The 25,317-nt window shown below is 46.6% G+C and overlaps 1 protein-coding gene across 1 annotated transcript; it reads right to left on the bottom strand.

Moving 5' to 3' along the window:
* Positions 1–154: 154 nt before the first annotated feature.
* Positions 155–23,568, bottom strand: NEMP2 (nuclear envelope integral membrane protein 2). The gene is made up of 9 exons (XM_052636148.1): positions 23,462–23,568; positions 15,459–15,574; positions 9,100–9,331; positions 8,887–8,959; positions 7,449–7,542; positions 6,515–6,629; positions 4,742–4,970; positions 1,075–1,251; positions 155–315 (listed from the first exon to the last, which is right to left on the bottom strand). Exons 1-9 carry the CDS (start codon positions 23,562–23,564, stop codon positions 174–176), a joined length of 1,281 nt encoding a protein of 426 aa, XP_052492108.1. The 5' UTR covers positions 23,565–23,568; the 3' UTR covers positions 155–173.
* Positions 23,569–25,317: the final 1,749 nt, after the last annotated feature.

Below are 25,317 nucleotides of genomic sequence, written 5' to 3'. Positions count from 1 at the left end.
GCCACCTACAGGACAATACACAGAACTGACCAAGAAGGATCAGTTATCTTCAATAAAGTTTAGCTTTCCTTTCCAGTATGGTTTGATGTTTCTCTGTGGCGAATGCTTTGGCCACTGCTCCTTGGAACAGCTCTGCATCCCTGCGCATGCCCACTTCCTTGTCCAGGATGAAGTCACTGTGCAGGCAGACTGTCAGGAGTCCTCAGGTTAAAGAGCTGCTCTTCCAAGAAGGCGCCCCCAAGGCCATATTGTTCCTCATGGAGCCTCACTTCTTCAGGCGACAAGTGGCTTCCTCCCAGAACAAAGTCTGCAAACCTAGTATTTATTTTAAATAAAGTTAATGTTATCACAGAAAGCTTTATTTGGAAGATATCATGTTCCCTGGCTGCTTATCCCCCTTAATTAAATTTGGCTTTGCATCAGTAGAGGATGGCATTTGCACAGTGGGTGTGAAAACAAGAATGGCTGTGTGCTCCTCCAGACGCTCAGGGAAGGATCAGGAAGCAGGCAGACTTGGAAGCACCAGGTGCTGCTAAACAGACCCACTCCAGTTTTCTAATTCCTTTTCTCTTATTAAATGTTATTATTTATTCACTACTTTAGTGTCTTTCCCCCTTCAATTTTTAATTTGAGGGCACTGCTGTTTGGATAAAGCTTCAGAGGCTGGGGCAAAGCTTTCTTTCTTGGTGAACTTTATAAATGAGTTTCCACCCCTAAAGCATGAGAAGCAGAGGACACATCCCATTCTATCTCCCTTCTCCTATGAGTGGTCTTTATGGCCTTCCCTATATAATACATCGTATGAGAAGCCGAGGACAGATCCCATTCTGTCTCCCTTCTCCTATGAGTGGTCTTTATGGCCTTCCCTATATAATACATCAGATCAACATTTTCTCCGACCCTGGCAGTTCTAAGGTGCAATGCAGAACTCTGAAGCAAAAGAAGCTCGACAGCTTCCACGTCATGTTACCCGGGAAGCTGTGTTTCTAGCCTTAAGCACCTGATCCAAACTGTCGTGTTATTTCTGGGGTAACGCCAACCCAGCTGTGGTGTGGGCAGCGGGGCAAGGCTTACTTTTTCGGCTCCTGGAGCCTGGAGACCGCCAGCCAGGATGGGAAGCCGGGGCTGTGGCAGGCCTGGCGGAGCTCCTCCAGGGCGCAGGTTGTGGCGGCATCAGCTTGTTCCCTGTACTCGTCTTCAGTAAGAAACTTCACCGCCAGCTTCTCTGATGTAAACCATTTCTTCATTTTCCTAAAACAGGCAGCATTTGGTTGCTAGATTCCTGGCCATATCTGGTTGCTCAATTCAACTCTTAAGATTTATAAAAATACATTTCTTAGAAAGTAATAATTCTTAACTTCCTCTATATCATACTATACTTATTTCTCTTGTTATCCCAATTGAGGTTTACAGAACGTGTAATTTGGGCCTAACTGTACACTCCCCCTCTTCCTGGACCAGCTGAAATAATGTCCTAAGGCACTGAGGATCCTTTTTTTTTTGGCTGTGGCATCGTCATGGCAGCCCATGGGGTCTTACTTAGCTGTGGCACGTGGGATCTAGCTCCCCAACCAGGGACTGAGCCTGGGCCTCCTGCATTGGCAGTGCAAAGCCTTAGACAAGTGGATCACCAAGAAGTCCTGAGCATCAATTTCTGATAGAGACATAACTGTATTTTTCTTCCTCAGTGATTTCAAATCAGGCAATTAAAAACCTGGCTTCTTTTTGCCTGCCCTGCTGATTTTCTTGGGCACCAATACCAGCAAACCTTTGAGATGACCTTTTATGGAGACCCAGCAGAATCACTTGCCACTGAGTCTAAACGGAGAAGCTGGGAAGATCTGCGGGGTATGGCCTCCATCTAGTGGTGGAGACGCTGACTAACCTCAGAGGAAGTAAACACGCTTCCCCTAAGTACAAGGGTCGTGTACACACAGTAATTCATAATATTAAAATCATCATTCTCTTGCTACATATGGAGGGGGCTCACGATTAGAACTTTTTTCCAACCAAAACAGTCCTAAGGAGAAGAATCCCATAAAGAATGGTAATAATGAAGAGGTTTTAACACGTATATTTATCAGTGAGTTTTAAAAAAATGTTTTAGGTGGTTTAAAATTTAACCAAAGATTCCCAAATACAAATGAGCAACACAGTCACCAGGAGGTGTTTTAACGTATGTTTGTTTTCTTGAGGTTTGGAGCCTGAAAATCTTTAAACTTTTACAGCTCGTCTGGTGGTTGATACCCTGGATTAGGGAACCACTGACATTATTTCTTCCTCCTTTTCTGAACACCTAGCCTGGTCTCCACGGAGGAAAATGCCTGAGCTCAGAGCACAAGATGGGGACACAGTTTCAGCTGTAAAGTTTACCCACTGTGTGAGCTGGGCAGCTCCTTCACAGTTCTGAGCCTCACTTTGCTCACATGGAAAAAAAGTTAAAGCAACATGGTCTACCTCAGGAGGTCACTGGACAGATGAAAAATATTACTTCGTATCAAATGCTTAGCACAGTGAACAGCCTACAGTAAGTGTTCAACAGAGATAAAATAATAACTAACCATATATTATCAAAATGTATTCAAACAGCTCTTTGTAAACTAGAAAGTACTATACATTCAAAGCATTATTTCTTTGGCTTATTGTTTACCCTGTGAGTTCCTATTTTATTTCCTAATCCTTCACATAATTACGCACCAGCAGTATGAAAAGCTGAGGAAGTTACAGTACATTTCGATTGTTAGTTCTGTGTTAAGAAAACGCACAGCAAACGCATAAGAGCATCACCGCACAGGTAAGAGAACACACTCGGCTCTCGGCAGGGTAGCGGACGTTGACAAGGAAAGTGGAAGGAATTCGCTTGGGCTCCTCAGGCCACAAGCCAGACAAGGGATGCGAGGCCTCAAGGGTGTGCAGTGGCCGGTCCCCTCCTGGCAGAGGGATCTCTGAGAGCCCCCGTCACCGTCTGCCTCTGAGACAGGGCAGAGAGAAGCAGCTGGCAGCAGCCTTGCCAGCATCCTCTGCAGAGAGGCCCTGCCCTGCCTCTGGTGCCTCTTTAACCCTGTGACGTCACCACCCGTGGAGTCAGCAGATCCATAAACTATCAGCTGTCACAGAATCTCCTCCTCACAGTCAAGTTTACCTCGTGAACGTTCACTAACTCCCTCTTCTAGCCTTGCTCTCACTGCCCTGCTCCAGGCCCTGCTCACCTCTTGCCTGGACCACTGTGACGTCTGATGACTGGTCTCCCGCCCCCAACCTGCCCTTAACCTCCACCCTCTGCACCCAAAGACAGACGGGCCCCATCTCACCGCCCAATGAGTGACTGGCTTCTGCTTGGATTCTGGCTTGTTGACTGTGTTTTTATTTTCATATTAGTTAGTTGCCACCATTTAAAAATCCTTAAACTTGACATTCAATCCATGTTCCCAGCTTTTCTAGAAAACGAGGCGATCTGGCAAGGCCCATATTCCCAAATGGCAATCATCAGCTCCAGCTGAGTGGTAACTGACCCCGTTTCTCTGGGGTAGTGTTGCAGAACTTGGCACAGTCCTCACACTGCCTTCCCTCTGCTCGGAATCCTTCACTCAGTACCTCCTGGGGCCCCAAGCATTTGATTTCTAACTCCTGTCCGGGCAGCAGTCAGAGCACATTGCCTGAAATGCAGAAAGGACAGTGCCTCCAACACATACAGGATCAGATTAGATTCTCCAGCACTGCCTGCGAGGCCTCCACATCCTGGTGGACACCCACCTCATTCGCCTGCTCTGGGATGGTAGCAAACGGGGCTTTCTCCCTTTCAGGAAGGCCTTTCCTACATTTATTCATCTGGCTGTTTTGATTCATTAGGATTCAGCTCATGAGTCTCTTTTCCAGGAACTTTCCTGAACTTTTTCAACATGCTACACATTCTGGGTGGGTTTCCCCAACGGCTCAGTGGTAAAGAACCTGCCTGTGTCACAGGAGACCTGGGTTCAATCCCTGGGTTGGGAAGATCCCCTGGAGGAAGAAGTGGCAACCCTCTCCAGTATTCTTGTCTGGAGAATCCCCATGGACAGAGAAGCCTGGCAGGCTACCGTCCACAGGATCGCAAAGAGTTGGACACAGCTGAGTGACTGAGCAAGGATACTCCCTGGGCAGGCCTATCTGAACACTTGTTCTAGCACCAATATGCCTGAGTCTCAACGAGCACACCGCCAGGGTAGGGGCCACTCCTTAACCTGCGTACCTGGCACAAAACAGGTGCTCAGACTCCACGGCGGAAGGACATTTAAGCCTTATCTTAAAACCTAAGGAAAAAGAAAGCCCTGATTATATAAATTGTAGCTTTCAACAATTTGTTACTCGATTCTGTTCCCTTGTATCTCGTAAGCACAACAAATAGCCCCAAAGCAGTCCTTGGGCCCAAAAGAAAGGAAATATAGAGTGAAAGTAGAGCTGTTAGGTGATGCCATGCCCAAGTAATTAGTCACCGATTTTAGTGAGTTCTGGGTGAGAACCTGGGTCATTACCTGGTAATCGGTGGCTCTGGAAGATTAACGACGGCTAGCAATGGAGGTTGGATCAGGCACTTACATTCTCTAACCACCCCCTTCTCAGAGGGAAATCTGAGATCTCCAGATCAAGTGGAGTGAACTGTGATATCAAATAAGACATGTCCAAAAAATTCCCCCAAAGAATAAATAAAACCAGAGCTCAAAACATCAAACTTATGATGGAGGAAAGAAAAGAGGCCACATACCTCCCGACACAGGCGAGCGCGCTCGGCAGATAGCACCGACTCCCGGACGACAGGACAAGGAGCAGGGCGGCCGTGCAGGCGAACTGGGGCGCGGACACCCCCACGTACACCAGGAGCAGGGACAGCAGCCGCAGCAGCCACGCCAGGAGCACCATGCTCCTCTCCTCCACCAGGGGCCCGTGCTTGTAGCAAACAGCAAAGCTAACGCAGCCAACTGTCAGGACGTAGCCTGGAAGAGCGGAAAGGTGCACAATAACATAACGCCAAATTTGCAAAGTTATGGGGAAAACCTGGCAGAGTCACGACTTAGAGCTAAGAACATATCAGAACACCTGCATTTTTCTTTCCCCAGTGAAGCTGAAAAATGCATTTAGGGCTAGTTATTCCTCCCCTGTGAGTGCTAGGTGGCCTCTGCAGTACTTAAGGATGTATAATAATACATTATTATAAGTATACCTGTTTTCTGGCCCAGAGTTGTAGAGGACAGATGTTATCACAGCTGCTTTGGTCAGGAATAAGCCTTAGTGTACATCATAGTCTGCCACAAAACCCACTTTTAATTTTCTAATCACTAAATCAAAGTGTGATTTTACAGTGAAGGGATCAGCTATCACCCTTGCATTCTGGTGCTCAGCTTCCATGCTATGAACAGAGGGACAAGTGGTGCTCCCATGTCAAGAGCACATCACCTCTTAGGTACTCAGTGAGCATTTCATTTGTATCTTAGCAAGTCTCAAGACCTAATTTCCAGCTTATATAAGATACAGGAGAGAAACAAGTTAAATTATACCACAAAGGAATAATCAGAGAAATGCTGTAGGGCAACTAACTTGGTCTCTTCAGCATATCACTGAGATGGGGGAAAAAACCCCAAACCAGAAACCTGTTATGGATTAAATGAGACTTATGGGACACAATAAAAGCAAAATGTGATTCTGGACTATATCCTACCTTATAAAACCAAACATCAAGGATGTTTAGGAAATCTGAACATGGCCTAGGTAACAGATAATCTTATGTAACTATTAATTTTTCAAGATTTAGTAATTGAACTATAGAGGAAAACGTTCTTGCCTTATAGAAACATTAAGACAAGTATTTAAAGAAACACACCATAGCAGCAGTAATTTACTTTGAAAATACTTTACTATAAAAAGAAAAATGGACTAAAAACATAAAAGCTTCAAGTGAAACAAAAATCGATTGCTTTTGCTTTGGGTGGGTGTACTTATATGAGAAATTCGGCACTAAGAGGTTAGGAGAAAATGGATTCTCCCATTCTCTGTTATTTCCCAATTAAAACACTCTAAAAAGTTGATATTTCTGTTCTTTTAAATGACAAGAACAAGTCTCTCTGTTTCTAAAAGTCAAGTTTTCATTGGTCATTTATATTTACAATTTCTTACCTTTTGTAATAAATACATTGAAAAAGAAATAAAGAGTCGCATTTTAGAGCAATTTTTTAATTACAATTTAGAGGTGGTCAGAGCTTAACTGCAATTTAAAAGCATATGCAGTCAAAAAGGGCAAGTGCTGTTTTGTTCTTTTGATCACCAGAGTAGAAAACTAGGAAGAATGTCAAAGAGAAATAGTCTAAAATGATATCTAATGAACTGAAACCACCAATTGTGGGAATAAAATATTATTTTTAACAGTTCTTCTCCTTAGTTCACAATGAAAATCTGAATGCTGGAGCGTATGTCAAGAGAAGGCCCCTGGCTGTACTTTTCAGCTTTACCAATAACAGACTGTATTTTTTAAATCTTTACCTACCTAATACACACATTCTGCTTTCATACCACAGTCTCTTCAGCTCTTCCATCAGCTGCCCCAGAATATACACTGAAGCAAACCAACAACCAAGCATTAGAGCCCAAAAGGTGCTATACTGTGTGTGGAAGAAAATAAATCACATGGTTTTTGGTTCATTCACTCTCATAAAAGTAGAAGTAAACAAACAAAACCCTCTGTATTTGAAATCTGTATATCAAACTACACTGAAGTCAAGATAAGACACTCTTCTCAAGCCTCACTAAAGGTATGGCCCAAGCACCAGCAGCTTCAATGTCATTAGGAATCTGGTGGCAACTGAGATTCTCAGGCCCACAGCAGACTCCTGAGTCAGAGACTGCACTTCAACAGGACCCCAGGTGACTTGCATGTGCATTACAGTTGGAGAAACATTGTTCTAAAGAATAAATTTTATCTCAAAATAATGCTGGTGTTGTAGGCTTTCATCAGAGTAAACCCAACATTAGCATCCTGAACAAATACGTATGTATCCTCAGCTAAGTGCAGGCCGTTCTTTTACGGAAAGTGTTTTGGGGGAACTAATAATGATGAAGAAACCCCCAGGTGTTGCAACACTGTTATTCAAGGCCCTGATGGTTCAGCATCATGACATTCCTCAACTATGCCAAGAGAAATTTTCATTCAGCATAGGATGAGGCCCCATCACTCATAAGAAAGATGCACTATCTAGAAAATAAAAGGGTCTCAAAAAAAGTATGGCCAAAATGTAATACTGAAACCTATACACTGTAACAAATGAAAATAGAATCTCTAAGAAAAGACACGACTTAAGCCAGTTTATACAATGCAGAAATTAGGAACTGTCATAATAAACATGAATTAATTTTAATCAATTTTTCATGTTTATGAGATCATGATTTCCATTTTTTAATTCATCTGTACCTGATATACCTACCTTAGGAATGAACTTTTTCACCAGCAACAGGACAAAGACTAATGTCATTAGAACACCTAGCACAGTCCCCGAAGAGTAAAAGAAAACGGGGCTTCTGTCAAGACAAGCAGAAAAAAGTCATTTAAATGCCAAGTCACACTTTCAATATTAGAAACGCTGAATTTGACAGAAGCCAAAAAGAACACTAAGAGGAAAAACTAAGATGGCTGCTTAACTCTTAAAAAGTGAAATCTCTACTTGAAATTTATGGTAAATAGCTTCCCACTGACTCAGAACAGAACATCTGGGTTATCTTCTGTGTTCAGAATCTGGTCCAAGAGTAACTACTGGAGTACCTATCATTTGGCAGGCACTTGTCTGAGAGCTTTACATGCATTCACAGTAGCCCTGTACAGGAGCTACGTGTATGCTCAATTGCTCAGACATGTCCAACTCTTTTGCGATCCCATGGACTGTAGCCTGCCAGGGTTTTCCAGGCAAGAATGCTGGCCTGGGGTGCCATTTCCTACTCCATGTACAATATCTATCCAAGTCTCAGTCTTAAGTGGGAGGAAACCCAGGCGCCAAGAAGTTAAAGACCTTCCTCAAGTCAGTATCTGCCAGTTGGGAGGATTCAGGCTTGCAGCCCAGCTCCTCTGAATCCAAGCTTTACTCTTCAGGTTATGCAAGCAACATATAGTTTATTAAGACCATGGAGGACTTTAAATACACAGTTAAGCTCTAACGAAAAGCTCAAAAATAAACAATGTTCAGAATAGCAAGTCAAGAAGTAAAATATTACTGAAAAGAAATTTTTCAAAAAAAATTATAAGAAACAAAGCATCAGGATAATATGTTAAATTCAACCTTTTGTATCAGAATCACAAATCTAAGAGGTGGTACAAATATAAGCGAGAAAGGCATCACATCAGAAAACCTGAGTATGAATTTCAGTCCTGGCAAGACTAGTCTTGTGATGATGGATGTTGGTTTTCTCATCCATAAAATGAGAATAATAATCCAGAGCTCACATAGTTGTTAAGAGAAACAAATCAATTAAAATAACGTATACTGATACAAAATAATGCATGTGAAAGCACTGTGTAACCAGAACATACCACGTTATACAAATAACTCTCACTGGTTTTAAAAACCTTTTCAAAAAATAAAAAAATAAAACCCTTTTCAAAACTATCTTGAGACCTCTTGTTGGCAAAACCTAAAGCAAGAACCACAACTAGTATGGAAACGTTTAGCACAAGGTCGAAAGTGTCCTACTCTTCTTCTTTTCCTTCCTGGCTATGCCCTGTGGCTTATGCCATCTCAGTTCCTTGACCAGGGACTGAACCCAGGCCCTTGGCAGTGGAAGCCCAGAGTCCTAACCGCTGGACCACCAGGGAATCCTCCTGTTCTACCCTTTAAGACTCACAAAATTAAGAATGTAAAAACGAATACTTACTGACTCAAGGTCTCTGCGTAAAAGAAGAGGAAGATGCCCACCACAAACACAAAGACGAGCTTGAAATCCACAACTGGAGAAAAAAAAAAAAAAACAGACACACAACAAACAAGGATTCTGCGTCAGTGCAGTTAGTGAAAGACAGGCAACTTACTGAAATGTCACTCCAGAAAAGCTGAGCCAGAAAATCACGTATAATAAAAACAGACTTACTGTTTTGTTTCACACTTATTGTATAGATAAATATCTTCCCGGCTGGCTTCACAGAGAAACAGACAGTCTGTCCGTATGGATGGATGATTATGGTTGTATCATTAGACTCCTCTGGTGTCCAAAAGTTATGAATCATACATCTGATGATGGAGAGAATGGTTTCTGGATACTGGCAATTATACCTTTCTGTGATATATACAACACTGAACGGGCCTGGACTGGTAATTTTCACCTATGAAACAAGAATCAACAAATTTTTGAACAGAGAAGTTAAAACTTCTTATCAGCTTCTCAAAATTATGAGCAAAGGAATAGAGAGAGCCCAGAACTGGCTGAGTAAAGAACACTCAGTGTACTTGGTCACGTTCTGATCCCAGGGATGGACCTGGATTTCCAGTTTAGCCAACACGTACGGGAGCACAGACACTCCTGAGAGTGGATGCCTCTTCCCGAGTTGTGGTTGATTTAACGCCCTCTTCCAGCGGGCTACTGTGACCAAAGGCCGCATGAAAACAGATGAGAGAAAATAATGGACAGCAACTACTGGGTTATAAACCTCATGAGAAAAGGATCTCTCTCTCCACCGTTCCCGCTGTGACTGAGAAAAAACACTCCTATCTTCCGGGCCAGCTGAGCATATGCGATTCAGGCTTCTGTCTCCACGTCCTCTGAAGAGGGACTCAACCCCAGGTCCAACTCAACTCCCGCAGCAAAGCGCCATCTAGAATGCCGAGCAGAGGCCAACAGCCCAGGGACCATTAAACGACACTCTGCTGCTGCCTTTATCCCTCTCTTCTTTGTCCAAGGAGAGGGCGAGCCTGAAAAGGGGAGTGCGAGCGCCAGCCCTGAATCTCCGGCACCAGGTGGCATCACCCACGATCTGTCTACTACACCCCAAACCTCTGGGGACTTCAGCTCCTGGCTCACCGTTGCTCTGCAAATACTACTTCCTGCTATACATCTCTGGGATTAAGTTTACACAGTACACACATCCTGTCCTTCCAATATCCTGGCCTCTTGGTTCCCCGAACTACTCTCCTCTTACAGCTCCTGTCCTCCACACACCTCAGGTAATCACTCTCCCAGCCACGGGCTAAATACTGTCAGTCCCAAACTGCAGCCCCAAATACAGGCTGCATGAAATACATCCCACTAGACAACCGCCACCTATCTTTCCAGCGTGCCCTGCTGACTCCCAGCTGCCAGCAAGCATGGACCCCAGCATTGATCACGCCTCTCTCCCCTCCTCTGCACCCTGGATGGCCTCAGCCCCTTCTTTTCCCGCTGAGTTCCTTGATCAATCGCGAAACATTCCCTCACGTGCATCCTCATCTGTGCCCCTCGTGCTGTCACACTCACTCGCAAAATTCACCCTTTCCCACTTCTGCATCTGCACCACTGTGCTGGGAAACCAGCAGTGCTCTCTCTTCAAACCCGTGTCCGGGAACCTGAAGTGGGACCAGAGGGCTGCCTGTCGTCACACCACACACTCCTGTCCCGTCACTCTTCCCTTCTCTCCAGCCCCAACCTCACAGCTCTCCGTCCTCAATACCCCAATAACTCCTCCCCTCCTCATTCTTGGCTGAGGATCCTTCCAACTTCACAGAGAATGGAAGAGATCGAAGAGAACCCGGACAGGCTCCTATCCCCATATCTCCCCACCTATCAGCACCTGCAGGGACATGCTCTGCTTCCGGCTTGTACATTTCAGAGGAAATTTCCACCACAAGGAGACTGACATACTCCATTCTAAAGATAAGCTCCCAACCTGTGCCCTGGATCCGACCCACTTGGCTGCTCAAGGACATCCCACCAGAACCTCTTCCCACTTTACCAGACCCTTCCCATCAGCTTACAGACATGCCAGTATTTTTCTCAAGGAGATCCAACCAGTCCATTCTGAAGGAGATCAACCCTGAGATTTCTTTGGAAGGAATGATGCTAAAGCTGAAGCTCCAGTACTTCGGCCACCTCATGCGAAGAGTTGAGTCATTGGAAAAGACTCTGATGCTGGGAGGGATTGGGGGCAGGAGGAGAAGGGGACGACCGAGGATGAGATGGCTGGATGGCATCACGGACTCGATGGACTGAGTCTGAGTGAACTCCGGGATTTGGTGCTGGACAGGGAGGCCTGGCGCGCTGCGATTCATGGGGTTGCAAAGAGTCAGACACGACTGAGCGACTGGACTGAACTGAACGTGAAAACCATCTACTGACTTCCTTTTTCCCTCCAGCTATCACCCCTTTCCCTCGCTTCCCACTGAAATAAAATTTTTCTGCATTCTCCAGTTCCTCTCCCCTCTTTCTGTCTTTAGCCGCTTCAGTCAGGCTTTCGTTCCCAACAGGCTGCCCCTGACAAGGTCACCAGCGACCTCCATGTTGCTAAACCGAATGGTCAACGCACTCCCTGTCATTCTATCTGACCCATCAACAGAGTCCGGCAGGGCTGGGCCCTCCCCACCTCCTCCCTGCCGCACTTCCTGGCGCTCCCAGGGTACCTCCTCAACCTGCTCTTCCTTCTCTCTCTCCTCTGCTGCACCCCACACCCCCTCTACCCCCCCCACCCCCGATCTCTTGATAGCAAACTGACCCAGTCTGTCGCTGGTCCTTTCCTTTTCTCTATCTAAATTCACTGCTTAGCCTCATGGCTTTAAGCATGATCTATAAATATGTCTCACTGCTGCTTTTGCAAAAAGAAACACAGGGAAGGTAACAAAACTGATTCTCTGCATGTATCGAGTGGGAAAAGGTTAGAGGGATGAGATGGAGGGACACTTCTCTGAGAACATCTTTGTGTAGTTTTGACTTTTGGGCCTTTAATATTGTACCCTTTTAATATTGTACACACTAAAAAAATGACAATAAAATCAACTAGGATGAGGAAAAATTCTGAAATGGTAACAAACAGGAACAAATGTATTCCAAATGAATAATATAACCAGATTTGAGGGAGATGGGTGGGAATGCATGAACCCAAGTAACTTTTGAGCCCAGTATTTAGATTTGTAACCCCATTAGTATTTAGATGGTGCAAACTATGAGGATGAAACATTGTAAACAAATGCTGAGTTCTTGTTACTAAGTTTGCTTTTCACAACCTTATGGCTTAGCAACTCTGAAATTACTCTAGGAATAGGAAAATGAATCAATATATTGAGGATAATGGGAAGCAGGTTTCTCACAATCGGAGAAGAGAGTTACAGAGATGGAAAGGACGAAGTCTCTAGAATCCAGTGGTACTGGAGAGATAAGAATGCATGGTTTTTGACAGACAGGAAGGAAGGAAAGAACAGTTATGTGTACGGGAGTAGGATGTGTATGTGTGTACACACACATTTGACAATGATACCCAGTAGTAATGAACACACCTAACACTTAAGGCTCCTGAGAAAATGTATGACTCCAGAGCTGGGTCTAAGAAATCACAGGGTAAGCCTGGGAACATCTTATTTGCCAGAAGGTAAAGAAGTGCTCGAATAATGATAAACACAAGGTAAAAGTCACAGGAGCTAGTTTAAAGGGGCTCTTACTGGCCAAATCCAGGACAACATGAATATGAAAATAAACACCACAAGTAACGAACTGTAGTCCAGCGAATGAACTGGCAACCCACGAGACTACATGGATCTAAACAACACTGGAGAGGTCAATTCCTCCTTACAGAAGAATGCCAATCACCATTTGATAAACACCGTGATGATAACTGATTGAGGCAAGCATCATCAATGGACAATAAAACTAGAGGGTGGAAGTTTGATGAGCAACAGAATATACACCTAGTCTCAAATTATCCCCTCAAAATATTCATTCATCCCAGAGGTGAAAAGAGTCATTTTGTAGTAGTAAAACTGCAAACTGATAAACACCACCTTAAGTGACCAAAAGTGAAAGCGAAAGTGAAGTCGCTCAGTCACGTCTGACTCTTTGCGGTCCCATGGACTGTAGCCTACCAGGCTCCTCCATCCATGGAATTTTCCAGGCAAGAGTACTGGAGTGGGTTGCCATTTCCTTCTCCAGGGGATCTTCCCGACCCACGGATCGAACCCGGGTCTCCTGCATTGCAGGCAGATGCTTTACCTTCTAAGCCACCAGGGACCAAAGTGGTATACATTATCAGGAACGGTACAAAGCAGCATCATGCGCCCACTGATGAAGATGATGTCCCAGCTCTGCCCCAGCTGAGAACACGCTTTCCTCAGATTTCCTGCTGGGTGACTCACATCACTGAAATCGTACTCAAATTTCACCTTTCCAATGAGAACTCCCCCAAGCGCTCATTTCAATACTGCAACTGGCCCCTGCTTCTGTCGTTCTACTTATCTTTCTCTACATTTTCTTTTCTTCATAGCACTTACCAGTTTTATAATTTTCCCTTCTTTTACACATACGGCTAGCCCTGCCCTACTGCCCCAGCTACCCCCCCATTCCCAAGAGTGTTAACATCACAGGAGCAGAGATCCATTCTGTTCACTCATGGACCCTGAGAGCTTAGAATAATTCCTGGCACTTCAGTTCAGTCACATCCGACTCTGCGACCCATGGACTGCAGCATGCCAGGCCTCCCTATCCATCACCAACTCCCAGACTTTACTCAAACTCATGTCATTGAGTCGGTGATGCCAGTCAACCATCTCATCCTCTGTCATCCCCTTCTCTTCCTTCCCTCAATCTTTCCCAGCATCAGGGTCTTTTCAAATGAGTCAGCTCTTCACATCAGGTGGCCAAGGTATTGGAGTTTCAGCTTCAGCATCAGTCCTTCCAATGAATATTCAGGACCGATTTCCTTTAGGATGGATTGGCTGGATCTCCCTGCAGTCCAAGGAACTCTCACGAGTCTTCTCCAACACCACAGTTCAAAAGCATCAATTCTTCGGTGCTCAGCTTTCTTTATAGTCCAATTCTCACACCATACATGACTACTGGAAAAACCATAGCTTTGACTAGACAGACCATTGTTGGCAAAGTAATGTCTCTGCTTTTTAATATGTTGTCTAGGTTGGTCATAACTTTCCTTCCAAGGAGTAAGCATCTTTTAATTTCATGGCTGCAGTCACCATCTGCAGCAATTTTGGAGCCCCCAAAAATAAAGTCAGCCACTGTTTCCCCATCTATTTGCAATGAAGTGATGGGACCGGATATCATGATCTTAGTTTTCCGAATGTTGAGCTTTAAGCCAACTTTTTCACTCTCCTTTCACTTTCATCAAGAGGCTCTTTAGTTCCTCTTCATTTTCTGCCATAAGGGCAGTGTCACCTGCGTATCTGAGGTTAGTGATATTTCTCCCGGCAATCTTGATTCCAGCTTGTGCTTCTTCCAGCCTAGCGTTTCTCATGATGTACTCTGCACAGAAGTTAAATAAGCAGGGAGACAATATACAGCCTTGACATACTCCTTTTCCTATTTGGAACCAGGCTGTTGTTCCATGTCCAGTTCTAACTGTTGCTTCCTTATCTGCATACAGAGTTCTCAAGAGGCAGGTCAGGTGGTCTGGTATTCCCAGCTCTTTCAGAATTTTCCAGTTTGTTGTGATCCACACAATCAAAGGCTTTGGCATAGTCAATAAAGCAGAAATAGATGTTTTTCTGGAACTCTCTTGCTTTTTCCATGATCCAGCTGATGTTGGCAATTTGATCTCTGCTTCCTCTGCCTTTTCTAAATCCAGCTTGTACATCTGGAAGTTTACAGTTCACAAACTATTGAAGCCTGGCTTGGAGAATTTTGAGCATTACTCTACTAGTTTGTGAGATGAGTGCAACTGTGTGGTAGTCTGAGCATTCTTTGGCATTGCCTTTCTTTGGGATTAGAATGAAAACTGACCTTTTCCATTCCTGTGGCCACTGCTGAATTTTCCAAATTCGCTGACATATTGAGTGCAGCACTTTCACAGCATCATCTTTCAGGATTTGAAACAGCTCGACTGGAACTCCATCACCTCCGCTAGCTTTGTCCGTAGTGATGCCTCCTGAGGCCCGCTTGACTCTGCACTCCAGGATGACTATCTTGACCATATGTGAGATCATAGGTAACTTCAGAATTTTTATAATATACACAGAAAGGTTTGAGGCAGCAATTATTTTGAAAGTATGTGAGAGGATGTTGTCCTGAGCCATGTCTAAATGGCAAGCATGCTGCATCGTACAGTATATTTACCTGGAGTGGATGAAGAAGGGCTGATGCAGAGTACGGAGAGTTTATGCTTCTACCACAGCCCTCTGCTTGAACTACCGTGTCATTCTCCAGGCAGCTTTCCTACTGGCAACAGCTCTATGTCATATAAAAGCTCTATGTCTACTTCTACTCTTGAAATAGCACCTTTAAAGTCTCTGTTCCTAAGACATAATTTGAAAGTAAGCTCTTACCTGCACAGTTGACCATATATACTTCCATTTCACTTGGGAATTTTGATTGTAGCAGTAACAGTCTGACAGAGAAGCTTCAATTAAATCCATCTCCTTCAAAGCTTTACACCTAGAAACTGAGAGATGGAAAAGAGAATATATTTCCTAAATACATAATTGCCCAAAATCTTCTTTTTTATTCACAGGGTTAATGATGGCTGGTTTTATACTGTATGAACATTAAATTCTTCTAGGCAGTAATTATAGTCCTTCAGTCTTTCCAGCCTAGCAGGAGACAAAAACATTACAGTCTAATATGAAGAGTCACATGACAGATGGAAGGACGCTAAGAGCAAGGAGAACAGGCACATCTTCAGTCTTGAAGGAGAGGGCAAGGACTGACTGAGAGGCTTCCCGGAGAGGGGGAAATGTGAGCGGACCACTGCTCACAGTTGGAGGCAGTGACCTAGAAGTCGGCGGGTGGGGGTGACAAGTGCGCAGAGATCCACGGAGATGAGGGAAACGATGGAAGTGGTCTAGCCATTCACGAGGATGGAATGCAGGGAACACATGAGGGCATTTTAACACCTGCAGCTAGAGAGCTACGCAGCAGTTATCACTGCAGTGAGTAACACGGACTTCTGGCTGAAAGCAGAGCACTGGGGGATTTCAGGCAAACAAAGTTTCAGCAGGAAGCTGTGACATGCCAGACGGTTTAACTGAGAAGAGTTCAGTGAAGACGTGGCCAGGCGTTCCCAGGCACTGACAACAGCAGAAAGCCTTCAACCTTCCTAGGCCTGAGATGCCAAAGAGGGCCCGCTGTCACTGGCAGTGCCAGAGCTGAGAGAACAGCAATCCAAGGGACACAGACACTGCCAGGACTCCAGGGGCAGCCCTCTCCTGCCCCCACCCCCGACCAGTCTCTCATCGGCCAGACCCAGGGGGAAGCCAGAGGGTGGAGAAGCCCGCAGAGGCCAGCTCCCTGGCACTGCGCAGGGGAGAGGAGGACAGGGAACGAACCTGCGGGGACAGAAAACACAGGCGCATCTTGTTAAGAGCATTCTGGAAGCCATGTGCAATGTCAGAGGGGAAGAGCACGGCAAGCGGAGCTGTGGGGGCTCCCGAAGCAATCTGAGTAAGAAATGAGCCAAGCAGGAGAGAGAAAGAGCAGATCAAAGAACACCTAGGAAGTGGAATCGACAGACAGAGATTCAGAGGCAACCTGATGGATCTGGTGAGCGGGGAGACGGTGAGGCCCTTCATCCACATACGGAACACCAGAGAAGAAGCAGGTTTGCCCAGTGAAAAGGGAATGAGCTCAGTTCTAGATGTACTGAGTCTTAGTTGATGGGACTAGGTAAAGATGACAGGTCTGGAGCACAGGAGAAGTCTGGCTCAAAACAGATGCAGGACCTACATGTGTGTGTGTTCCAGGTAATATGCAATATATAGTATGTAATATATAATACAGCATAACACAGTAAAACAGAAGACGAGCACTGCGTTACAGATGGCAAACGACTGTAGTAAATGCCACAACCAAACTATAAAGTAATGGGGTTCATTCTACTCTGCAGCTGCTGCTACTGAATTCAAATAAAGGGAGATGAAAGTCAAGAGCCAGTCCTTGACCCAGGACAGGGTACCACCACCACATCTGTCAAATATGGAACATCAACAGGGCACACAGAGAAACTACAGGCCAACCCCTGACTCCTCTAAGGACAGTGTGATCAGCTGTTTCTCCAGGAAGATCTGAAATGAAGCCAGAACCGCCTGCTACACCAAAGCTGGGGAAGGACGCGGGGACCATTAATGACTGGCGAGGAACCACGTGGAATCGGTCAGCCAGAGCGGAGATCTTTCTGCTGGGAGTCTCCAATAAAAGAGGGGATCCCTGCCTCTCACTGCAAGGGAGCACGCGTGGAGGCGGGGGAGAGGCAGGTGACAAGTGAGCTGCAGACCCTGGCAGCCCAGACCACCACGAGAACGTGAACCCCAGCCTGCTCCTTCCTCAGAGTTGCTCCTCAAACCATGCGTGCCCCCTGCAGGGGCTCTTCCTGTGGTCCTTCCAGGGTCCTTCCTCTCAGAGAGTTCCACTACTTCACACAAGTATGGGAACTGACAGCTAGTAGGCTTGTTAGAGGGCAGAGGAGATGTGCTGTGGAGCCTGAGCTTCACAAGCAAACGTTACCTTCCACTGAGGCTTTTCTCCATTTTGGTCCTAAGACTGTCTACTAAATCATTTGATATTTGTAACTCTTCAGCTAAGAGCAAGATGATGCAATCTGGGTACAGTGCAATAGCTTGACTTTAGGAGCAAATGTTCCTGTCGTCCAGATGGTGGCTTCATGCACTTGGATGAATGTAAAGGACTGCGAGCTGGTCGGCTCCCAGAACCGCCTCAATTCCTCCCCCCCACAACCTATCCTCTTACCAGCACACGGACCTTTTAGGAACATCAGTCAGAGCACATCGTTTACCTGCTCAACCACCCCCTCCCCAAACGACTTCTCAAAGCAAAAGCTGCTCTCCTTTCCTGGGACCCAGGCACCTCTAGCCTTCCCTCCGGCCTTATCGGTCAACCTGTCCTCAGGACGCTGAGCTGCCCCCGCCTCAAGCTTTCCTGCATGTGGTTTCCTCCGCTTGCAACTGCTTTCCCCAGATCTTGGCAGAGTTTCTCCTTCCAATAGACAGCAGTTGTGTGCTCAAACGTCCCCTTCTCAGCAAGGCCTTCTCTGACCCCGCTGTCTAAAACGGCACACTCCAACCCCTCCCTTCTTACTCTGCTTTCTTCTCTTCAGATACATACACAGCTTTTAGTTGACACTCTCCCTTCATGAAGTTCGGGCCACAGCATGTTCATTACTGTATCCCCACATGTAAGTACTCGTCTTTACACGTGTGCTCTAATTGCAGCTGACTGGTGGGTTATTTCGGAGAAGGCAATGGCACCCCACTCCAGTGCTCTTGCCTGGATTTGGACATGGAGAGTTGACCTAGTGAAGGCAAGGCTGTCTCGCTGTATCTCACTGTGCGTGCTGTTTGCTGAACCCATGGCAGGCAAGGCACGAGCAGGGAAGCTGGAAGAAAACTCGAGGAGCCACGGGAACTGCAGACACACTGTCTTCTCTCCTCTCGTGGCTGACCCAGCGGACACAGACAGAACGCAGCCAACGCAGCCACAAGGTCACTTCCAGGTGGAGCTTGTATGTGCTTACAGAACAAAAGCAGCCCATGGCCAAGCAGGTAGCTTGTGACGTGCACGTGCAGCACTTTAAGTGATCTCAGCGGTCATATCATCACTATTTACAAAACGTGGCACAAGAGAGCCTGACGACACCATCTTGGCCAATTTGCTCTTTCCCTGAAACAGCCAGTCTTCACAGGGGCCTGGCCAGTGCTGGCACCCTAAGAGGGGGTGCTCTCCAGGCTCCCCGAGAAGCAACCTGATGCTGGACACCTGTCCAGCCTGCACCAGGGCCATCCCCCCGCCACGGAACCTGCAGGCTCCATTGCCCCTTCCCTACCCCAGCATTCCTGTGCCCTGAACTACAGGGTGAGGGTGCGAACCCTTAACACCCCTCGAGCTGGGAACCATCTTCTCTCTCCTCACCAGGCAGAGGGCAGCGGGAGACAAGAGGTGGGAATCCGCTTGCCGTCGTTGTGCTCGACACAGTGCATTCTGTGGAAGAGACCTCCCAGCTGGAGGACGAGAACTTGCTCTGATGTCACCTGGCCTTCACCCGGATTAAGGAAAGCACAGATAGAGGCAGGCTGCCCTGATTTTTGACACCTACGGATCCACTGCTAAGAGCATGTTGCAAACAGCATGTCCCCTGGAATCCTCCAGAGCAACGTCGGGCTTTGGAGGTGAGACTGACATTGAACTCACACGGAACAGGAGACATCACAGACGAGGCGCTGGCATTTCATCACGATTTCATGAACATCACGATTTCGTGATGTTCTCGGGCTGCTCTCACTGTTACCACCTGTCTCCTGAGGGGACTGCATCTCAGACACCCACACAAGAATTCCTAACTACCTAAGGAGCTAGAAACTCAAGCCACAAGAAGCCGCAACCCGAGCTCCAAGGGAATTCACTCCAAGGAGTCTTAAGTCATGGACTAGCTGGACCAGAGTAAGACAGTAACTTTGACAGCCAAGGTTCTTAACACAGCTGGCCTACTGTCTTCCTAGAGGGAACCAGATCTTTTCATTTTAGATGATTTATAAAGGTCATATCTTTCCTAGGCCTCGTCTCCTTTCAGTTATCTTCTTCTAGAGACATTTCATTAGGCAGTTTCTACTTCCTCGACCTCCACCGGAGCGGGGGGAAACAAAAACTATAGCCAGCTTGACTGATTAGCTGAACTTTGTCACCTGTTCAAGCCCTGACACTGAAGGCTATGAGGCTGCGGGCACGTCTGCAGGTGTCATTTATTCATGCAGCCTCGGTCTCTGCCCATTCATTCAGGTAACACTGGAACTTCCTGGCGGTAGATCGGGCAAAAGGAAATATATCACAGTAACAGCAACATCCCCTTACAAGGCAATCCAGAAAACAAAAGGGAACTTTTAGGGATTCATACAAATGTCAAACAATCATTCACTGGGTCAGAAGAGATTAACACCTGCCCAGAAAGAGCCGCTGCTGCCCCTGGAGCTGAAACACATCTCCTTCCCAGGGGGTGCCCCCCCCGACCCCCGTAACCTGGGTACTCACTTCCTCAAGCCTGATTCAGGTCAGGAGAATGGTCTACAAGTGTGGGCCGGCCCAGCTCTGCCTCAGTTCCCAAGCACCTGGGAGTATCTGCAGGACCGACCCCAAGTGCCAGCCTTACTATGACAACCCAGCAAGGCTACCACCGAGCACAGCCCTTCTTAACCACCTGCAGTCCTCAGTAGGCTCTCCTGAACCTTTCAATAACCCCGACTTCTAGAGAACAGTGTGCTTTTGGCCAGTGTGCCCAAACTGCTATGACAAAGCTCAGTTCTTTACCAAAGGATGTGAGTTAGGGTTCCCGTTACCACTGCAATTCCTTAGTTCATTTAAAATACCACTCAATTTGAAAATATTTAATCTAATGTTAGGACTACATATCATATATAAAAGAGACCGCTTCACATCACTTGCTTCAACCAATAAATTTAAAATTACTCTTTTGTACTACTTTTGTCATTGATTAGTTTTCCTAAAAGTATAAGGATATAATTAAAGAGTTTAGTCAGAAACTAAACTTACCTTTTAAGGTAAAAATATTCAGTCAAATCTTCGAAAAAGGGCAGATAGTACTTAAACCTACTTATAGAATATGCTAAAAATAAAAAGCACAAACACTCTTCAGGTGTTTGCAGATTTTAAACAATCGCCAATGTAAAAATATTTCAGCAATGTTCCTTCTGAAAATTTAACCTTACATGCCCTTATGGGAAAAAATATCTTCAGATGAAATTATAATAGAATAATAAAATCACTTATTAAACCAGGCTGCCACTTTCCCCATCTGGCCTATATGACTGATTTTCTTTTGGGATAAGGAAAGGGAGGGAGAAGAGTTAAAAAGCAATAAATTTGAACTCCTGAGAGTTCGCAGGGCAGAACGATTTTGGGGGGTATTACTTTGTAAGTTCAAATTCAAACTAATTAGCAGGTAGTATCAAAGTTACAAAGGAACTTCTCTATTAACCGTACTTGTTGTTTTTCTAACCTGGCTTGAATATGAATCTTGATCTTCATTTCTCCAAGAAGGTGTGTAGAGAATGAAACAAACTGTCGCATGCGAATGCACACTCCGGTCTGATTTCAACTTCAAGTATTGATCTTCTTCCCCGTGGATGAATCTGAAAGCTGTGGTTTCAAATGGCCTATCACTATGGTTCAATCCTGGGAATTCACTGCAGTGGCCTGAACTACACCTAAGGACCTTGCCTGCTAGTTCCAAGCTCCTGGTGACTTTTGGTTTGGAGGTTCTCTTCCTCTCAGCCAGACAACCATCTGCCCCTCCTGTATCAATTGCCGCTAACTTTCCTCCACATGGGGAGCCAGAAAAGCTGTTCTGGCCTCAGTCTGGATGTTCTCCATTCTATGGAAGGGGGTGTGGGTGTGTGTGGGTGTGTAGGTGGGTGGGTGTGGGTGTGTGTGGGTGCGGGGTGTGGGGGGTGGGAGGGTGAGGGTGGGGGGTGGGGGTGTGTGTGTGTTATTGAAGACAGATTTCTAGGGCAGGAAGTATCATCTCACATTACAGCTGGGCCCTATTTTGAAAACGAAGTACTAGCTGAAACCTGGAAAACAACAGGCTCATTGAGGCAGATAAAAGTAAAGAAAAGGTGGTGCACACAGTGTATGAGAGTCTGCCTGTCAATGAGGAGATGCGGGTTCAACCCCTGGTCCAGGAAGGTTCCACATGCCTCGGAGTAACTAAGCCTGTGTGCCACAGCCGCGGAGCCCGCGTTCTGGAGCCCACGAGCCACAGAAGCCCACGCATCCTAGAACCCACGCTCCACAACAAAAAAAGCCTTCACAATGAGAAGCCTGCACACCTCAACGGAGAGTAGCATCCACTCATCACAACTAGAGAAAAGCCTGAGCAGTAACAAAGACCCAGCAAAGCCAAAAAAAAAAAAAAAAAGATTCCCTTGAAAAGAGAAAAAGGTAAGGAAAATATTGGAGAGCCTTCAGCAACAGAAGATTTTTGTTTTACTGATGAGAAAACTATGGCCCTTAAAGATTATCTGCCTGGACCAAGGTAATTCTACAAGTGAGTGGCTGAATGTAATGACGGAAGAAGAAATCAAAGTTCTGGATGCTGGTGCAGGCTACTTGTAATGTTCTGGCTGCTGCCATGCTCCGAAACTCTTTCTTAGACAGATCTGTGCTTTATTTTTTTCATCAGTATATACTAGTTACTTCTCTTACTACCAAGCCCTCTTCTGTAAAATACGTATATAAATGGCTTCTACCCTATAGGGCTACTATGGGTATTAAATAAGATAATGCAATCAAAGCACTTTTAACACTGCCCAGTACAAAGTAAACACTTGACAAACTTCTATTCAATGAAAACTGATCTAGAATAGCCTCCCCAAGTACCTCACTGTGAGATTACCAGGAGTTGGCAGCTCCAGCCTTCATTCACAGACAATCCGGATTTTACCAGAAGGGGGCAGCTTTCCCCACCTATAAGCCCACAGCTGGTCGCCTCCCTTGCAACCGAAGGTGGGCAAAAAGATGAAGGGAAGTTAGTGGACAGTGAGTCCAGGAAATCTTTTAAAGGGTTTAATGGGGAAAATTAATGAAATAGAAATGTTAAGCTCGCAACAGAACTGAAGTTAGAACTCTTGCCCTGCCGGAGTCAGGCTCTTGAGAGCGCGCCACAGATAGCCCTACCACCAGCAGCAGCTACCGTTTCCTGTTTCCTCTGGACCGGCCACTGTGCACACGCTACACATCACAACAATCCTGTGAAGTATTATTACCCGTGTTTTACACGTGACCAGTAGTGGCTCGACCGACTCGAGGCCACAGAACTAGTCAGGGTAGCAGAATTTCAGTGTACTTCTAAAGCTAAGCGTTTACCATCCCTGAGTCCAAAGTTGCAGCTAGACAGGGAAAGATTTTTCGACCTAAATTGATATATACAAATGTCCTGTGCTGAAAGTCTGGAGACAAGGATCACTTGTAACAATGACTTGTCCTCATGTCTTTGGACAAATCAAAACTTCTCTGGGCTTTGGTTGCTTCTGTAAAACGTGGGGACTGGGCCAGAATGAACTTTGCAGCTGCTTCTAATCCTAAAATCCAGTCCCCGGCAGAGTCCAGGGAGGCCGCGCTCGCGGAAGGAGCCTTAAACCCGGCAGGGAGGCGCCGCCCGCGCCCGGCTCCGCGCCGCCGGGGCGGGGAGAGCCTGGGTCACCGCCGGGCCGGGGCGTGGGCGTGGGCGGGGACGAAGACGGGGAAGGGCGACAGGAGGCCGGAGAGCGAGGGGGCGCGCGCGCCCGCAGCCCGTGCCCGCGGTTACCTGAGACGGCTGCCGCCTCCTCCCCGCGCTCGGCGCCCGCGGGCTGCGCGGCCAGAGGCGGCAGCCAGAGCAGCAGCCAGCACGTCTTCGGGGGCAGCCTCATGCCGCTCGAGGGTCAGCGGCGCGCGGCCCCGGGAGGAGGGGTTCCTCGGCCGAGAGTAGCGGAAATGGCGCGGGGCGGCCTGCTCGCGGGAAGCGCGGAGGTCCCGCCTCCCCCGGCGGAGGAAGGGTGCGGCCGCCGCCCCGCCCCCGACCCCCGGGCTCCGCCCCGCCTCACGCTGGAGGCTCTTGGGCCCTCTCCAACCCTGGAGGGTGCGGGCCCGACGGGACCGTCTGTGAATTGTGCAGAAACCTGCCCTGACCCCCGACTGCGGGGTTTTAGGGCTCAGTTTTTAGAGTTCCTTGCGTGACATCCCAGGAAGGCTAAGGCCCTTCAGTTCAGTTCAGTCGCTCCGTCGTATCCGACTCTTTGTGACCCATGGACTGCAGCGCGCCTGGCTTCCCTGTCCATCACCAACTCTTGGAGCCTGCTCAAACGCCTGTCCATCCAGTTGGTGATACCATCCAACCATCTCATCCTCTGTCGTCCCCTTCTGCTGTCAATCTTCAGCAACCCCCTTATTAAAAAAATAGTAAAAATAAAAAATAATAAAAATCAATTCATCTTTCATTTTCCTTTTTGTTTATAACAACAAATTGGCAGTTTGGTTGCTTAAATAGACTGACTTCTCACATTTCAGTACAAAGAGCATGTAAAACAGTCTCTCGGAGAAGACTCTTTGAGAGTCCCTTGGACTGCAAGGAGATCCAACCAGTCCATCCTAAAGGAGATGGACTGGGTGTTCATTGGAAGGACTGATGTTGAAGCTGAAACTTCAATACTTTGGCCACTTGATGCGAAGAGCTGACTCATTTGAAAAGACCCTGATGCTAGGAAAAATTGAAGGCAGGAGGAGAAGGGGACGACAGAGGATGAGATGGCTGGATGGCATCGCCAACTCAATGGACATGAGTTTGGGTGAACTCCAGGAGTTGGTGATGGACAGGGAGGCCTGGTGTGCTGCAATTCATGGGGTCGCAGAGTCGGACACGACCGAGCGACTGAACTGAAAACATTGTCTCACGAATATAACATACCGCTTGAAATTAGCTTGTGTTGTGTTCAGTTCAGTTCAGTCGCTCGGTCGTGTCCGACTCTGCGACCCCATGAATCACAGCACGCCAGGCCATCCTGTTCATCACCATCTCCCGGAGTTCACTCAGGCTCATGTCCATCGAGTCCGTGATGCCATCCAGCCATCTCATCCTCGGTCGTCCCCTTCTCCTCCTGCCCCCAATCCCTCCCAGCATCAGAGTCTTTTCCAATGAGTCAACTCTTCTCATGAGGTGGCCAAAGTATTGGAGTTTTAGCTTCAGCATCATTCCTTCTAAAGGCAGAGTAACCAGAGATCAAATTGCCAGCATCCGCTGGATCATGGAAAAAGCAAGAGAGTTCCAGAAAAACATCTATTTCTGCTTTATTGACTATGCCAAAGCCTTTGACTGTGTGGATCACAATAAACTGTGGAAAATTCTGAAAGAGATGGGAATACCAGACCACCTGACCTGCCTCTTAAGAAATCTGTATGCAAGTCAGGAAGCAACAGTTAGAACTGGACATGGAACAACAGACTGGTTCCAAATAGGAAAAGGAGTTCATCAAGGCTGTATACTGTCACCCTGCTTATTTAACTTATATGCAGAGTACATCATGAGAAACGCTGGACTGGAAGAAACAAGCTGGAATCAAGATTGCCAGGAGAAATATCAATAACCTCTGATATGCAGATGACACCACCCTTATGGCAGAAAGTGAA

This window comes from Budorcas taxicolor, chromosome 2 (genome assembly GCF_023091745.1).
Source record: "Budorcas taxicolor isolate Tak-1 chromosome 2, Takin1.1, whole genome shotgun sequence".
NCBI lineage: Eukaryota > Metazoa > Chordata > Mammalia > Artiodactyla > Bovidae > Budorcas > Budorcas taxicolor.
The sequence above is the reverse complement of the archived record's forward strand: the minus strand, read 5'-3'. Positions and strand labels throughout refer to the sequence as shown.

What these genes read in the sequence shown, in the direction of transcription:
- NEMP2 (XM_052636148.1), bottom strand. Translation starts at nt 23,564, where the DNA reads ATGAGGCTGCCCCCGAAGACGTGCTGGCTGCTGCTCTGGCTGCCGCCT. An exon ending in AATAAGTGTGAAACAAAACA is followed by an intron (nt 8,960 to 9,099) that starts GTAAGTCTGTTT and finishes TTTTTTCTCCAG; the next exon opens with TTGTGGATTTCAAGCTCGTC. An exon ending in AAGCAGAATGTGTGTATTAG is followed by an intron (nt 4,971 to 6,514) that starts GTAGGTAAAGAT and finishes CCGCTCTTCCAG; the next exon opens with GCTACGTCCTGACAGTTGGC.